Source organism: Chlamydotis macqueenii, chromosome 10 (genome assembly GCF_036417535.1).
Source record: "Chlamydotis macqueenii isolate bChlMac1 chromosome 10, bChlMac1.mat, whole genome shotgun sequence".
Taxonomy (NCBI): Eukaryota; Metazoa; Chordata; class Aves; order Otidiformes; family Otididae; genus Chlamydotis; species Chlamydotis macqueenii.
The window spans coordinates 1,486,452-1,503,819 of NC_141565.1; the positions used below are offsets into that span (position 1 = coordinate 1,486,452).

Here is a 17,368-nt window from a genome sequence, read left to right on the forward strand (position 1 = left end):
TATTAATTTGCAAGTACCATGGTGAGAGTTATTCCAAAAATTAACCTTGTCTACAAAACGATTTCCTGAAAACTGATGAGGTCCACTTAATCACATCCCTGACTTTATCTGCAGTACCAGCGCTGGCCTTGGCAGGCTAATCTCCCTCTCAATATTGTTTACAGAAAATGATGGCTGAAGCTGTATGTTGCAGCTTTAGCCATTGTTATTTGGAACCAAGTTTACATCAGGGAATGGTGATGCTGCAGGGCAGTGGATAGAAACTTGGTTTCAATACATGCCTAAACCTAGATTAGAGTTCTCCCAAGTGAACCTGAATGAGAACTTAAACTTCCCTTTCTTAGACTAGAACACAGGCTTTTCAGCTTTTATTGCAGATGCATGGAAAAAACGCATACCAAATAGCAATCTTTTACATTTGTATATTATATTGGTGTAAATATGGTTTTACTCATCTAAGAGGGTCCCCTCCTTATTTGTTTTTCTTTTCTGTTTGTTTGTTTTCTTAAGGGACCGAGTGGCTTCACTGAGTTACCGTGTCCTCGAGGGAGCAGATAAAGCTCCTGTTGTAAAAATTGATGAGAGAGGTTTCCTTAACTCTGGGTCTTTGATAGGATCATCAACAATTGAAGTGATTTCACAGGAATCATTTGGGATCAACCAGACCATTGTAGCTGCTGTTAAGGTAGTATTGTCTCTTTTTTTGCAGTTTTCTCTTAAGTGTATCTTCACTACTGCAGCAGGGATGGTTAACTGCACATTTTGAACTTCACTTCTGAAAAATGTCAAGTATAGGAATGAATAGTCAGTTCTGAGCATTGAAAAAAGTTTATTATGCTAAACTAGATGGGTAAACATTAAATCCCAGCAAATTCTTACATTTGGTACATTTTACCAAAAGACCTTTGTATGCATGTGCCTTAAGTGGTTTTGTTTTTTTGTTTTTTTTTTTTTTAAATTGTCCTAAAAATCTCTTCTTACAGAGGTTGAAATAAAGATAGACGTTAATGTCATAAACGTGTACTTTGCAGTGTGTCAAAAAGGTAAATAGCATCTGGGTTAATGAATGCAGCATCTGCTGTGAGGTACCTAAATGATACCAAGACTTTCAAGATATTAGAGATGTAACTGTACAGTGCCCCAAACTTCGTTCTCTCTGCCTGTATTTGGAGAGCAGGCAAAGAGCATGTCCAACACTGCCCTATGTGCATAAGCTATGCCGAAATGTGGATTCTTCATGGAAGGACAAATCTGTAGCAAAACTCAGCAGTTTGTTTCCAGGCTAATGAAAGATCTTTCTTTCTCAAGACTTCATCCATTGATTGAATGCTGTTATGTGAAGTCTGATGTATCTTACCACTTAGGACATAAGGGATCCTATGTCCTTCATTTCTGTTCAAAAGTCCTTGTGCCAAGAACATCCAGCAACATGAGCCTTGAGATACCCCCTGCTCTGCTTCCTCTTAGCCCTTTTTACTCTGTCAGCATCTTTCCTGTGTCTCAACTAAAGGGAAAGACTTATAACTGAGTGCTGACTTTAAATTATTTGTAAATTTAATTATTATAATCACTGTGAAGTGGCTTTATTCTTTTTTTTTTTTTTAATTTTGATTTTGTTTCTTACCATCATGTTCAGCTTTGTCTGTAGGATGGCATGTAGGTCTGTCCTCCTGGGTGGAGAATGAAAAAAGAAATGGTGGCTTAGTTTCACTAATGCCACTCCTGCTGCTAGGTGGTGGCAGTGAATTTCTGCAGCTCTGTTATAGATGACCTTGTTTCTTCCCCTCACTGCTGGCTCTGACGAGTGAAAGACATCTAATGAGTCTGGGGTTGGCTTAAATGACATTTAGTCAGCATATAGTGGTACTGAAGTTAAACCCCGCCTCTGTGTGTTCTTTCCATACACAGGATATCGCAGAACTGTAGAGTCAGTGCACTGTGCCACAAAGCTTGTGAGCTCTTTGTAGTAGGAACCATCTCAGTTCAGCATCTTGTATAACTGATTTGTTTTCCTGTACTTATTAGGACTATACTACTTTTATGGAAACTTCACCGTAACACGATGAGGTATTGCCGCCTTCGTTTTGTGGAGGAAGAGCTGAGAGTTAGAGTGGTTGTGCTGAAGGTCACGTAGAAAAACTTGTGACAGAGCAGGAGATGAGCTTGAATCTGTTGTGTCATTCTAAGGCAGAGTTCTCTCCTTCCCGCTGTCCTTCCTTTCATAAGTTCTTGTTTTGTCTATTTACAACCGTACACAATTAAGAACCAAACTGCTGCAGCAGCATCACTTAACACTTAGACCTTCAACTTTGTTTTAAATAAATAAATAAATAAATAAAAAAGTAGTATCTTATATAAGGCAAGGAGGACAGTGGAAGTAAGGAGTGACAGTATGCTTAGCGTAGAAGCAAGTTGAGCACTTGCCTGTACCAGTTGTACTCAACAGAATGTTTGGGTTTTTTAAAAATAAGAAATATTTCAAAAACTGAGATGCTTTAACAGTAAATAGCTGTTTTCATCAATATTAAATTTAGCAGCTGTCCCTTGTGGGACAGTTTCTGAGATTTTAAAGTAAAGCAAGCTTGAAAATCTGTCAGGGAAATGGCGTTTTTGTTCGCTTATAACCTCAGCTAGTTGGGCAGATGACTATAAGCACTGATAGTTTAACTGATTATATCAGTCTATGGAGTAGACAGTTGTATATACTGATATTCTAGCCACTTTTTTTTTTTCCAGACTCACCAAAGATGCTATTTGCTTGAGGCCAAATTTGTCCTTTCCTTTTTAAGTTTTGACATGTACATTTTCAGATTGCAGAGTTTTACGGTTTAGTTGAGCCTCTTAGGTCAAAAAAAAAAAAGGGATTTTCCTATAAGATAAGCTTGAGGGCCTCTTTTAAAGTAGTTTTCTCTATATCTTTCAGAGTTTTTGCTTTCTCTATCCTTCCATTATTTATTTTCCAACAGCTGTAACATAAGAAATACAATTCTTTTTGTTGGGTAATTTTGATCGTTAACCTAGATAAGCTAATGAAGGTTATTTTTAAAAAAAACAAAACAAAACAAATGGTTGTGAAGTCTTTGTCTTTAGAAAAACTTCCTTCATTGGAGCATTACTGCAAAACTGTGGGAGTGTGCGCATACTCTGGCAGACTTTTCTAAATAATTTGGAGCAGAAATCCCTAACTTCAGCCTTGGTTGAGGAGAGTCATTGAGGCAACAAAGTGCAGCCTGCTGACCAGTTAGGATTTATCAGATGCCAGTTCTGACTGCTTTTGTCTGGTGCACTTCACTTCTACCAGCCCGTGCCTCAGAGGACAGCCTGGCTGCAGCATCATAACAGCCAGCAGTGGTCAGAAGAACCACCCCAGCGCACAACTCAACAGGAAGGATCATGGGTGTTGTTCCTTCCCACCTCTGGGAGCCCTGTTAGAGCACTGCAGGCCTGTTTGAGGGGCAGGAGTTCCTAGTATCTGTGGTATTTGCCAAGGATCACTAGGGAACAGCTTTGCAGCTATTGCTCATTTCCTCTGCTGGGCAAACCTGTGCTCAAACAGCCAAAGCTGTTAGAAAGTGCCCCTGTCATCTTGGTTTTCTCACCTGGTGCAAGGGAAATGGAGAAACAGTGACATTTCATCCCCTTACTCTCACATACATTGTAAGTTACTTCTGTTCTAGTAACTGGGGAATGAATTACACGTTTTATTTCAAGAATTACTGGAAGAGAATAGGGGCAACTCATTCTCTTGCATATCCAGGGAGTCGTAAACAGTTTTAATTCATAGGATAATAATGTAGCTTGACACGGATTGCGCAGAGAGATTGTGGAATCTCCATCCTGGGAGACGCTGAAGACCTGACTGCGTGTGATCCTGGGCCACTGGCTCCAGCCCAGCTTGAGCAGGGGGATCTGAACCAATCTCCAGAGGTCCCTTTCAACCTCAGCTATTCTGTGATTCTGCGAGATATAGGAACCGATAATAAACCCAGCGTGTCTCAGTACTGTCATATGGCTAAAGGTGTAGCAAGTGGTTCATAAAGGAAGCTTTCTGTATTTGCATAAGAACCCTTTAAGATTACTGTTTTTATAGGGGCATCAGAAAAAGCAATTTGATCTTGCTTTCACTGCTGATGTGTTTACAGGTCTACCCCATCTCATACCTAAGAATCTCCATGAGTCCTATTCTGCACACGCAAAACAAAGAGGCGCTATTGGCTCTTCCCCTGGGTGTGACGCTGACATTTACAGTCCATTTTCACGATAACTCTGGAGATACTTTTCATTCGCATAATTCTGTGCTCAACTTTGCAACAAACCGGTAGGTATCTATCATGAGTGCTAATTACAGAGAACAAAAAAGGCCAAATACACATAGATCAGCCACAGCAAGGAACAAAGATCGTTCCAGAGATATCAAGTGAAGATACAGCTCGGACTGGGATTAGCAAAGAAAGGATTTTGTCTCTCAGGTCTTCAGAGGAACCGTAGCAGAAAGAAGAGTTCCAGTTAGCAATCGATATTCTCTAGCAAATGGAAAGTTGCCCAGATAAGAGTGATCCCTAGCGGGGCCTGTTGGGGTACACTTCTGCTTTGAGTGACTCTGAATCATCAGATTGCATACATCAGTGGCCTATATAAACAATTCCTCTTATTAGCATTTCCCTCCTCTCGCTGCTGTTCTCCTATTGCACTGTTACACTGACTCACTTCAGTCTTACATAAGATGGTGAACGTTCTGGATCAGGGGCTGTCTCTTCGGATATGCTCGTAGAGCCAGGCCTCAAAACGCCTTTCGATCTCTGCCTCAAAGAATAATAAGTATTATAAACCAGCCCTCTGTGGTCATCACTCATTCCATTACTATGACATAGCTTGTTTTCTGCAGAGCACCTTGCCGTTATAATGCCATGATCGTGATTAAAAGGAAAAAAAAAAAAAAAAAAAAGAGTTGAATGCAAGATTTTATCTTTCTTCCTACCTAGATGATCTGCATAAATTTCTGCAGCATACAGAGGTCCCTGAGATAACACTGCCCTGGCTTCCAACACAGACGTGGCAGAGCTGCTTCACCATAGGGCCAATTATCAGCCCTGGAGAGAGAAGGACTGCACCTCAGGTGCAGCACTGTGGTGGCCCAGCTCTGCTGCTGTCAAGACCTTCGCTATCGGCGTGGTGCAGGGCGGCAGTCTGTGCTGGGTGCGCTTATAAGTAATGCTGAGTTTTGGTAAATATCAGAACTCAGAGTCAAATTGATTTAACTTATGGCTGCAAAGCTGCATACTGGTGTTTAAATTTCTTTGCTGCTTAACTCTGTGAGAAAAGGGAGAAGAGACTGATTGCCTCGTTCTGAAGTTTTACAATTCTTAAAATGAGGAAGTAGTTCCCATCCATAATTATGACCTTAGTATTTCCTCAGCATAACAATGTGGGAACTGAAATTTGCCTCAGTAGCACCTAAATCATTTTTATATTTTCCTTATTTTGTCAGACTTCATTAGAAGATAACCATCACTGAAAACAAGTGTCAAGGGACAGGAAGTCACCTATCTGAAAAGGGTTCAATACCTGCTATTTATTGTGGAGATAATTACATTAGCAAACCTGCCTTAATAAAAAAGCATTTCTTTTTATCTGTAGAGATGACTTTGTACAGATTGGGAAAGGAGCCACAAACAACACGTTTATAATCCGGACTGTAAATGTAGGTTTGACCTTGCTTAAAGTCTGGGATGCAGAACAGAGTGGAATTGCAGACTACGTCCCCCTTCCCGTGCAGCATGCCATTTTTCCTGAACTCACAGATGTGGTGGTGGGCGATGTGCTCTGTTTGAGTTCTTCACTGATCAACCAAGAAGGTAAGCGGCACTTCAGTTGCTGTGTTTTTGCAGCTGTGTAATTTGACATCAGTGTGACTCTTGCTCATTCTCAGGAAAACTAAATGCATAATTTATGATGTTTGTTCAGAATCAAATGTCACTGTTCTTGTTAATGATAAAAATAGTTTTGATCAACTCCTCTAATTTTAATGGTACCATGGAATATGTTGCTTGTATTGAATTCATGAGTATCAGACTTCAGACATTTCTGTTCTGTTAGCTTGAAAGGCTTGTTTTTATGGGAATCGTGCAGAGTCAGGACTGTCTAACTTCAGTCACTGCATTTGATTCTTCGTATTAGCGGGCTTTTGTCAGAGTAACTGCAAGGCAGTTTGGTGTTGGGCTGCCAGCCTTCCACCACGTGAGACCCTAGAATCTAGTTTCTGTGAACTGGGAAGCGTGCGTACCCATGCTGCCCGTGCAGTGGGTACATACATACAGACGCTAATGTGATAACGAAACGCTTCAGTTAGCACACATTTGTTGAACAGTGTCCAAATGCGGTGTCTTCTCAGGCCTGCCGGGCGTATGGAGCTCCTCGTTAAGTAGTGTTCTCCAAGTCGACTCCAAGACTGGCGTAGCAGTGGCAAGGGATTCTGGTGTTGTCACTGTCTACTATGAGATTCCTGGATTACTTAAAACTTACAGAGAGGTGAGGCACTGTTAAGTCCTGCCAGAACTGCTGATGTTTGCTTGCTTCAGGTGGACCCTCACCCTTCCTTTTTAAAGGAAAAAGTATTAGAAGTGCAGATGGTTGAAAAGGATTTGCTCTGTGTACAAACACACTGTGTTTTTCTTTATCATCTTTGTTAAGGAGGATAGTTTAGCATAATAGTTTCTACTTTTAGCCTGTACAGTTTTTATATTGTACGTTTGATTCTTTTGCTTGGTTAAGTTGTTTCCAGATGCTCAACAATTTTTGAATGTGGCTGCTTTTATGAATGAAGTTTCACTGCAAGACGAGACGCCAACAAGAATTTTCTGAAGTCTTGTGCCATATTACTACGCATCACTGATCAGAACTACTCAGATTACGTTGTTTATCTACAGTGCAGTCGTGCTGGTGACACAATTCACTGTAACAGCTAACATCAGCTCTAGATATTCTTTTAAAATTAAATTTAGACAGAGAGCTTTATGCCTATTAACTTAAGGGGGTTGGGTAGAAAGAAGGAAATGTTTTTACTAGCTTAAATTGCCTTGAAATGCAGTTTCTAAAATTAGAGAAAAGTAGATTTCTTATAAAGAGAAACATCACCTCTTGGAGTCTTCTATTATACATAGAAGGATGTGTGCATTTCATAATCAACCCAGTCTGGTTTTGCCTTAATTTTTATTTATTGAAACAGTTTTGGGCAACAATGTACTTCATGCTTTTTTCAGATATTGATTAATATACCTCAGAGGACTGTAGCAACGCATCTAAGTGGAGTCAAAACAAGATTACAAGGAGTTGCAGCCTCAAAAGTGATAGTTTCAATTGGGGAAAGAACGAAAAATTTGAAAGGTATGGAGGAAAAAAAAATAGGCTAATTGTTTGTTGCATATCTGTATATTCATGCTAGGTGGTTTTGGTTTGTGTTCTGGGCTTTTTGTTTTTAAGGGTTTGTGAAGCTACGGTAGCAGGATGTCTGTGAACCTCTAGTGCCTTTCTGGAATCGCAGGAGCTCTAGGAGAATCTTAAGGCCATGTTACAGAATTTGGAGCATGTTCTGAGGCACTAAAATTTCACCACTAATAAAATCAGTAGATAATAGAAGTGTTGGTTTTGATCATATAAAAAAATAGTTAATAGGCAATCACCTGATTGTTTTCTTATATGTTTCATTCCAATTGCCACTTTGAAGTTACTATTTTTTCTGACCGAGTGTGTTTAGTTACCATCCTTACATCTTTTACAGAAATTATCAGCAATTAGAATCAGTACAACGATTAAGCATCATATTGTGTCCTCTATTTAATAAGCTGAATTTTGTTTGATTATGGTTCTTTTTAGGTTTTAGCTTAACACTTAGCACTTGTTCAAATAGTATTTTATTATGCCTTATGTAAATTATTAGCCTACCAAAACATCATCTTGCCAGATAATAAATCGAGACTCCCAGAATCATATAAGTTATTCAGCAGACACATCTGAGCTGAAAATTCTCTCTAGTTCATTCTTTCCTGTAAATAAATAATTCCTGTCAAAAAAAACCCCACAACATATAAAACTTTCATTTGCTCTCTCTTTGGAATTAGAACTGAGATAGGACAGCGGTCTATGATTTCCAGCTATTTTAAAATCATGATAAACTTGTGAAACTATATCGGAAGGTGGCAGAATAACATGATATTTCAAGCTATGGTTTTGTTTTTAATTAATTAAAAATGAATTAGTTATAATTTTATTTTCTAATTAATTCATTAGAGATTAATTTCTTTTCTTCCCTGCAGGGGAGTGCTTGCCTGCTCAGATTGAAGCCATTGCAGAATTACAACCACAGTCCATTATCAATTGCCATCTAGATTTTAACAATGATGCGTTTGACTTCCCAGCACGTGATATTTTTATAGCAGAACCTGGATTTGATGCAGTTTCAGGTGAGGTGAGACAAGATGCCACAATCCAGGCAGACACTTTGAATTCTGCTGTGGTTTAGTCCAAATGCGTTTTGACCCAGCAGATTTCCTTCTGAAGCCTCTGAGCTTTGCTGTGTAAGATCTCAAGCTTCAGTGAGTTCTTAATATGTACGTAAATGCAGTGGACGTTGAGACTAGGGATACAAGAAGCAATCGTGAGTTCTAATGTCTGCGTACCGAGGATCTTTGGATTTCGTCAAATTATGCTCTGCAGTCAAATATTCTTTGTGTTTGGTCCTGGCCTTTTAAAAGCCCTGCCACTGTAGTTATTGCAGTATAACTAACCCAGTGATTAAAATGAGAACTAGTGTAAATGTGAGAACTTGGTGAAAGTAATAAATTTTGAATTCTTTGTATTCTGCGATTTAAACATTTCTGGAATTTATCAAGCTTTCAAACTTTCCTGCACAACCTAAGTACTGTAATTTCTTATGAAAGGTAAAATTGTTATGTATCCCCAAAACAACATGAACTGGGACTTAAAAGGAGGGGAAATTACCAGATACTGTGGAAACGGAAATAAAATTGTGAAAGTCTGTAACGCGTGTTAGTGTTTCACAACTATAACATGATTTTAAAAAGAACCAAAACACCATGGACTGCATGGAAATAACATCAATTATCTGTTGGATTAGACTCTACTCATTGTGTAAAACACTATTCTACCTTGCATAACTGTGGCTGCCTCTGTTACTTCGTTAGGCAAAGAAAATAAGGGGAAAACATGTACCTAGCAAGTTCTGCTTGTTACTTATGCTTTCTGTCTTCCATACTGGGGGAATTTTTTGCTGTCTTTATGGCCAATAATAGACAAATAGGTCCCATAAGAGCCTAGAAACTCAGTGAATAGCTAACCTTTAAAGAAGCTTTTATAAATAATAAACCATGTTTCCACAGAATTGGTGATGGTGGTGGTAACTGACTAAAATGTTAACATTAGGTGAAAGGAATAAGAATTAAGATGTTACGTTTTGTTTTCAGTAAAGCCTTTCTATCAATATTAGCATAAGTATTATGTTCAAAGTGGAACTGAGTCTCACTGGCATATTAAAATAAAATGTGACTGGAAACTGCCATTTTAGTGTTTTATCATGATGTTTATTTTGGGACAAGGAATATCTTAATTTGTTTTACTGCTGGGATTGTGATATGTGGACCAGCAGACACGCTGTCCCATTCACCTATGCACTCCTGATCTTGCTGTTTGTTAAATTTTACCACCTTTTTTACCTTTTATCTGGAGATGTCACAGAAGTCTCATTTTGCACGGAATAAAAAACACAAAAATGAGCAATTAACAATCAAACTGCTTTTGTTCCTATAGGACATTACACCTGTTCCATCACGATGCACAGGCTCACTGACAAGCAGCTGAAGCACCTCAGCATGAGTAAAAATGTGCTCAGAGTTACAGTTTCAATCCAAGGCAGCCACTTCTCTGGGGAGCGGATCAGCACTGAGGTGCCATTCAATCCTGGGTTTTATGCTGACCAAACAGAAGTGCTTTTAAGTAACCATTACACAAGTGCTGATGTGAAAATATTTGGTGCCACTGAAATTCTTGATACCCTGGAGGTGAGTATTATTACTGGAAAGTCTCACAACACAGTTGAAAGCATTTTGAACTGTTACATGCAACTTTCTGTCCAAAGGCACTCTGTGCTACCTTTGCCATGTCAAGATTGTTCCCGAGATGAATTGGAAATACTCATCTTGGAATGTATTCCTCCTCGGTTTTCACTTTTGTTTTGGTGTAGAGGAAATGTGTCAGGCTCACCTGTGCGCTTGCTGGGATGTATTAACCAGCTCACAGGTGGGGAAGCAGAAAATCTGCCTGATCCCTAGAGGCAGGGGTTAAGTTCTTGCCCACTTACTTGTTTGACTGGCTATGGTTCACGTAGCCCAGTAAGGGGTGCTTTGAGTTTTGCCTGTATGGGGTTAGCCCAGACCCACAGAAACGGCAGCTGATAGGGCAACCTTAGCAAAAAACAGGGGTGAAGTGCTGCAGGTGGCACTGTAAAGTTACATCGAGTCCAGCTCCTGTTGAGGGGTGAGTTGCCCTGTGTTTCTGTGGAATAACATATTTCTGACCTGTGGCCTGGAAGATGGACATGTGCAATGCTTTCTCAAACAGTCTCTTCTTTTTGGTTTTTTCTTCCTCGGCAGGTGAAATGTGGGTCACCAACAGTGAAGGCATTTGAGAAAGAGAAATCCTACGGGCTGCCTAGTTATGTAGTCTACACCGTTAGTCTGTCTGATCCAAGAGTTTCAAGCCAGGGATCCTTATCAACCACTCTAACTGTCTCTAGTCCTGTGACTGACCAGTCTATCACTATACCAGTGACAGTGATTTACTTGACTGACAGAACCAGTGCACCACTGAGACGTAAGTTTATCTCTAGACTTCATATGCCAAAATAAAACTCTAACTTCTATTAATGTTCATGAGGTTATAAAATCTGGTGTGTTAAAGTCTGAGCTGGCAGCTAATGTTATCATTGACATGTAAGCTGCTCACTGTCACCAGGAGACTTGAATACAATTGCTCATAATGACTGAAACTGAACATATTTTCCTTTCGGGTCATCCCAAAATACTCTGTTGAAGTTGGCATAACCATCCCAGGGCTAAAGTGTCTGAAAGTCTTTTTTTTTTTTTTTTTTTTTTTGGCTCGGCTTTTGTTTACTCTCAAGCATACTTTGTTATTTTGAAAACAGGGGCATTTGGGGGCTGAGAAAATAAAGATGACACTTAAGACTTTGTATATCAATGTCTTAAGCTGTTTTTGGCAAATTTTGAGGACTGCATTGGAAATAGTCACTAGAATTGAAGTCGTGTTATCCAAGTTGATTACGCTTATTTGCTATAAATACAAATATTTTGGCTATTTCATTTGGAGTTAAGAACTGTTAACTCTTAAGGAAGATTGGAGAAGATGCTCTTTTAACTCAGTATTTTCTCCTCTTAATCAATTCTACAGATGGAGCCAGTCTATTCCAGCACTTTCTTGATTCTTACCAAGTAATGTTCTTCACGCTTTTTGCACTACTAGCAGGGACAGGTGTTATGATTATAGGTAAGAGAATGAAAGATTACAGTTTTTTTTCCATAACTTCTTACAGTGCATTAACTGTAACATATAACAGAAAAATTTCCATATGAAATGATTTTGTTGTTTTGTTATTTTTGTTTTTTACAATGTCTTGCAGTCTATCATGGAGTTTTCTCACCAAAAGAAGAGCAGAGTCATCCAGCATTTACTCCAAGGACAACTCCCCAGCACAGCCGTAACAGTAAGCAGCTGTTACCCAGTTATAAAATAATTAATTGATAAGTCTAGCTATTTGTCGTAGTTCAGCCCCGATCGGACCAGACTACGCAGTCTCTCTCTCAACTCCCCCCCACCTTCTGAGAGAACAGGGAGAGAAAATATAAGGAAAACGGCTCGAGGTTTGAGATAAGGACAGGGAGAAATCCTTAAAGTTACCGTCACGGGCAAAACAGACTCGACTTGGGGAAAACTATTCATTTATTACTACAAACAGCAGGAGAATGAGACAGAGAACAAGATAACCTTCCCCCACCCCTCCCTCTTCCCAAGCTTAATATTATCTCTACTACCTTCCCCCCTCCCAAGCGGCACAGGGGGGAAGAGGGAATGGGGGTTGCAGTCAGTTCATCATACGTTGTTTTACGCCACTGCTTCATGGTCGGGGGAAGAACTCCTCACATTCCTCCCCTGCTCCATCGTGGGGTCCCTCCCACGGGCCACAGTCCTTTGTGGAACTGCTCCGGCGTGGGTCATCTCTTCCACGGATGCAGTCTCTCCAGAACAGCTGTCCCAGCTGGCCCTCTACAGGCCACAGCTGCCTTCAGGCATCCACCTGCCCCGGTACGGGGTCCTTCATGGGCTCCAAGTGGATCTCTGCTCCTCCGTGGACCTCCATGGGCTGCAGGGGGACAACCTGCTCCACCATGGTCGTCACCACAGGCTGCAGGGGAATCTTGGCCAGGAGCCGCATTACTCCTCCCCCTCCTTCTGAACTGACCTTGGCGTCTGCAGCCGTTCCTCACAACAGGCTGGTAGATGTCTCTCAGGATCTTTTTTTTACATCTTATTCACTTCTCATCTCCTCTCCACTTCTTGCAGCCAGGCTGGACCGAGTCGGGCCCAATCGGCTGCCTGGCGAGAGGCCAGAAGGTGAGGCCTGCAAGGCCCATGAGGCCTGCGCCTCCCCCTCTGCGCCTCTGCCCCCACTCAGCTTCTTCACATCTTCTCTCCTCTCTCTCTTTTTTCTGTTTTCCCATTCTTAAATATGTTATCGCAGAGGCATTATCACAGGACATTCTGCTACCAATCGGCTCGGCCTTGGCCAGCAGTGGGTCCGCCCTAGGCCTGGCCGAGTCCACTGAACAAAGGGGAGCGACTTCCAGCAGTTTCCTACAGAAGCTGCCACCTTAGGCCCCCCCTCACTAACAAAACCACGACATTCCACCCCTCGCCTCTGCGAATTACGTATACATTCGTACGTATACTATTACATTTAAGTTCCATGTAGGGAGGTATGACCATGAGAAAGCCTGAATACTGAATTGTACACAAGCACTGTGACAGTTCCTAGGAAATTTGTTCCCCACCTCTTGCTGTTTCTTCTGAAACTCTTGGCCAGCTGCAGCCACGCTGGCAGTAGGGAGTGGGTTAGAAGTGTAAGAATTCATGCAACTTACCAGATTCGTAGAGGAGAGAGATCCACAATTTTGCCCTTGTTGAGGGAAAGTGAAGCAGAGCTCCGCTGCTGATAGGCCGTGCTTGGCAGCAGCTGGCTGGGTAGACACTTCTTGAGACATCAGATCAGCTGCTGCATGTGCTGCATGCCTTGTGCTGCCTGCGTGCTGTGGGGCGCTGTGACCTGGGGCTGTTGTAAGAGACGGGGAAGGGCAAATGTTAGGGGACAAAGGGCACGAGCCTGTAGAAGACTTACTTGTGTTGCTTAGGGAGTAGTTTGTTCCTTCACTGCTTTTAGTCTTGCAGTCATGCTTTATTTTATTTTTTGACATCGTATTTATTCCCTATTTTGCCTATTTGCAGTGTTGCAGGATCCAACTCCCAGAAATGTGCAAAAAGTGCCCATTCACTTAGAAGGTCTGTAATCAACAGTGGCTATAAAAACAAAAGTCACAATATTATAGATTTATTTAAGTTATGGTAAGCTGCAGTCCTGTTTGTAAAAAACACATGCCTGATGCTTCAGATAAAACAAGGCAAATTCAAACGGAAAGTTATTTGCTGAGGTGAAATGTGTTGTGCTCCCCTCAGAAAACTTAATCAGTTCCTTAATTAAAGTCCTTAATAGGAAGACCTACAAAATTTTGATACTTAAAAGATGTCTTTTCAACAGGTGATAAGCTAAAGGGGTTATTTTACTTTGAATGGATCATTAGAGTCGCTTGCCAGGTGTTCCAGTAGATGATCAACAACAGTTATTTGTTTATTCTACCATTCCTGAGCATGATTGTTTTTTTTTTTTCTCCTTTTCCCTGTGTTTTAGGTTTCTTTATATCACCTGTGCTTTCCGTCAGTCCTCAGTCCTCAAGCAGGAATTCAACCCCATCATCCGTGCTCTGGAGCACTGACTATGGTTCACGTTAGAGACAGCAGGACTCCTCTTCATGCACTAGAGCTGGAAAATAAAATAAAAAAAAAAAAACATAAGTGCCTTGAACAATAGCAAATTTAAGAACTTTCAACAGTTTTTATATAATTCAAGTCATCTCTTGAATGTAACTAGCTTCATTTTTAAAAAATATTTAGAACTCTTCATTTTTTTATGTTAGTGATTCAGTTCTCTAAAACTTATTTTATTTGCTGTTTTATTTCAGTTGACAAGGATGACTGGACAAAAAGCAGGGTTTATGCTAAGCTAGCTTTCTTGCACTCTTCAAGCAACTAGAAGTTATGTCTAAGTGATAGTGATAGACGTTTTTATTTACTTTTTGTAAAAATTAAGTTTCTTTTAATGAACTTTTTTTAAAAGGGAAATAGAAAACCAGGTCAAATGTGAGCCAAAAATATGAAGGATTATATATTTCAAAGAACTATTTTTTTAATATTTTTTTTTTTTTTTTGAGTTCCAAAGACTCAGGAATGTACTGCACTGATAAGTATTCTTATGTTTAGCCTTACAATGTGATTCATCACCACAACTTGCTGTTTTAACATTAGGAATGCTGGAACAACTGTGAATAATTTGGAGGGTTTTTTTTACAACAACAACAAAAAAGAAAAACATAACTATCTTAGTGCTTCCTTTGGGTACAACTGCAGTATTCCTTTCTTGTTACTGTAAGCACTTTTTTTGGACTGGGAATGTGACAGCATGTGCCTTCTAAGAGGACCTTTCGTCTGGTAGTAAATATTTTCTATTTAAGGCAGTCATCTTACTTGTGTTCTGATATAATACATTTACATAGGTCATTTCACGTGTAGAAGTACCTCCATAGAAACTGAGCCTCCTTTTATTACCACTAGTCACCCGGTGCACTGGAAAGTAAGTGGCTTCTTTCACACTTACACCGAATGACCTTTTCATTTGGTTCAATCCGCTTGTCTCTGATATATTCGTGTGCAAACTGATACGGCCAAACCCAGAATCTTCTTTTAAATGTACAATAGGATATTACTGGTATGACCAGACTCTGGAATATTTGTACCATAATATCCTACGTGCTTATTTGTAAGTCTGTAAAATAGAATTTAGCATTTAACTGTGTAAGTATTAATGTGGGGTTTTTTGGTTGACTCTTTTCTCTTGACTGGCTAAGACACACAGATATAGAATGCACAATTCCAGGTGTACCAGGAAGTACTCCGCTAACCCAGGCGGGTGATCACTGTGTGCTCAGATGTATTTTGCTTTCTAAACAAGGTGGCACTGAGGTATGCTGACATGCACTTTTTTCCAAATTAATTTTAAACACGTGAGAACTAGAACTTGGTTCCAATTCTTAGTCCTAAAACACTTCCCTGAGAATAGAAAAAAAAAAGTATCTCAGTTGGAATCCTTTATTTTGAGGATTATAATCATAATCACTAACTTTTATTCCATAAGTAGCATTATTTTGCAGCTATCAGATAAGGGCTTTGTTTACTTATAACAAGTATCACAATTTAAATTGTGAATAATATCCTGGCTGTCTGAACTCTCCTAAGGACCATAACAAAAGTGATCACAATTGTTCTATTCCAAAGAACAGAACATTTCATGCAAAACTATTGTGCGCAGAACTATGCAGGCGAATAGTCAGGGGAATGGAATGCAGTTAGTTTATGGCATACAGTTTTGGTTTCATGCAGTATTACAAAAAAAAAAGCAGCATTGTTAAAAATTATATTGAGTCCTCTGTAACTTACTGACTAGTTTTGGAGAAGTTGTGCCTTATGTGCTAGTACTACTTAAAATTGACAATTTGGATGTAAATATTAATCATTTGTATCTGTGTTATTTAATAAAGCTTTGTAAGATTCCTTTAGCATGCTATTAATGAACTTTTTCATGTTTTGGTTATTCACAATTTAGCACTAGACTATAGTATTTGTACTTCACCTCCTATAGCCCCTCAGTATTTGCAATCATGATTTTACTCTCATTCACTTTTGTTGACAGTGTAATGTTTTTAAATACTTTGACAGTTTTTCATCTAGTATTTGTTGTCAGTGGCTTTTCCCAGTTTTCGCTAAGCATCTTCAATTCCTTCTGAAGTCAGTGGTGCCTGAAGAAGCAGCTCTTTGTTTTCCAGGTTTGTTCAAACTTCCCACTTTGTTCATTTGGCTTTTTAAGGAAAGATGTCATCTTTCTTCACTTCCTTTCAGAGATAAATGAAAGGGCTATGAATATCTCAGTGCTAGCGTGATAAACATTTGAGAAATGCTTACAGGAAAGGTTTTGCTCTCCTATTCCTTCTCTTTCCTGTTCAGCCTACCAGTCTGGCACTGAATATCCTGACAAATGAGCTGCTCCAAGTGGTGGGAGTACTTTGCCAAATGCCCACTGTTTATTTCACCTCTTTAGGCAAGTAGTTGCAGTCTCCTGCCATGCAACTTCATGGACTCTGCTTTGCCACAACCTAGAGCTAGAGGGGAGTTAAGGAGGGGAACAAAAAGTATGAAATACGGAGCTGGAACCAACCTGAACCTGCTGCAAGCCTTTAGGAGCTTGAGTGGTGACTGCTGCACGGGTAGGATCTGGGGATACAAATTTTTCTGAGCATGTTGCTGCCAATATAAAGATGATTTTAAATTTTTTTTTTAATTCACTAAAATGATGTTTGTGTTGTTTGCATTTGATTCTGAGTTTTCCCTCTACTGCATGTTCCTGAGTGTTTGCTCCCCTAAGTGGGAGAAGGGTTACTGGGAATGTTTAAGTTAGATGTTTTGTGTGAGTTGACTTGTCTTTTTAAGTTTATTACATAACAAAACTGTTGGTGCTGCACTTGGACCCAAACCTTGGGCCTTTCGCATTCAGCAGGAGCTTTGTCTTTGCTCCTCAGTAGAAGCAGGATTTAGTGCATGCCAGCAATGGCAAGTTCATCACATCATGTTGGTTCTTGCGCAAAAAGTTTTTCTTTCTAGTGGGCTGACTGGAGCTTTATAAATGATGAAAAAAGCAAACCAAACCTGCGAGTAGTGAAATCACTGAGCAAATACTTGCAGCCTTGGGTTTCCTCTGAATAGTGGACCAGGAGAGCTGTGTGGTGGAAACAGTGTGTTACTGAAAGCATCTGCGCGATCTGCTCAGGGACCAGGCTTTCCTTTCACAATTACAAATGCTTACATTGAAAACCCAATTACAAGACTATTTTTCTCCTCGGAA

General features: G+C 40.0%; 1 protein-coding gene across 1 annotated transcript in view; it reads left to right on the forward strand.

Annotated features, from left to right (window-relative positions):
* NUP210 (nucleoporin 210) overlaps positions 1 to 16,028 on the forward strand; it is a 65,176-nt gene extending 49,148 nt beyond the window's left edge. The window contains exons 30-40 of the mRNA XM_086755615.1: positions 511 to 685; positions 4,143 to 4,318; positions 5,638 to 5,855; positions 6,392 to 6,528; positions 7,260 to 7,383; positions 8,313 to 8,459; positions 9,823 to 10,073; positions 10,665 to 10,884; positions 11,479 to 11,574; positions 11,708 to 11,791; positions 14,048 to 16,028. Of these exons, the coding sequence (XP_086611741.1) occupies positions 511 to 685; positions 4,143 to 4,318; positions 5,638 to 5,855; positions 6,392 to 6,528; positions 7,260 to 7,383; positions 8,313 to 8,459; positions 9,823 to 10,073; positions 10,665 to 10,884; positions 11,479 to 11,574; positions 11,708 to 11,791; positions 14,048 to 14,148 (1,729 nt within the window). The 3' untranslated portion in view covers positions 14,149 to 16,028. The remainder of the gene's footprint in view (positions 1 to 510; positions 686 to 4,142; positions 4,319 to 5,637; positions 5,856 to 6,391; positions 6,529 to 7,259; positions 7,384 to 8,312; positions 8,460 to 9,822; positions 10,074 to 10,664; positions 10,885 to 11,478; positions 11,575 to 11,707; positions 11,792 to 14,047) is intronic.
* The last annotated feature ends 1,340 nt before the right edge of the window (positions 16,029 to 17,368 follow it).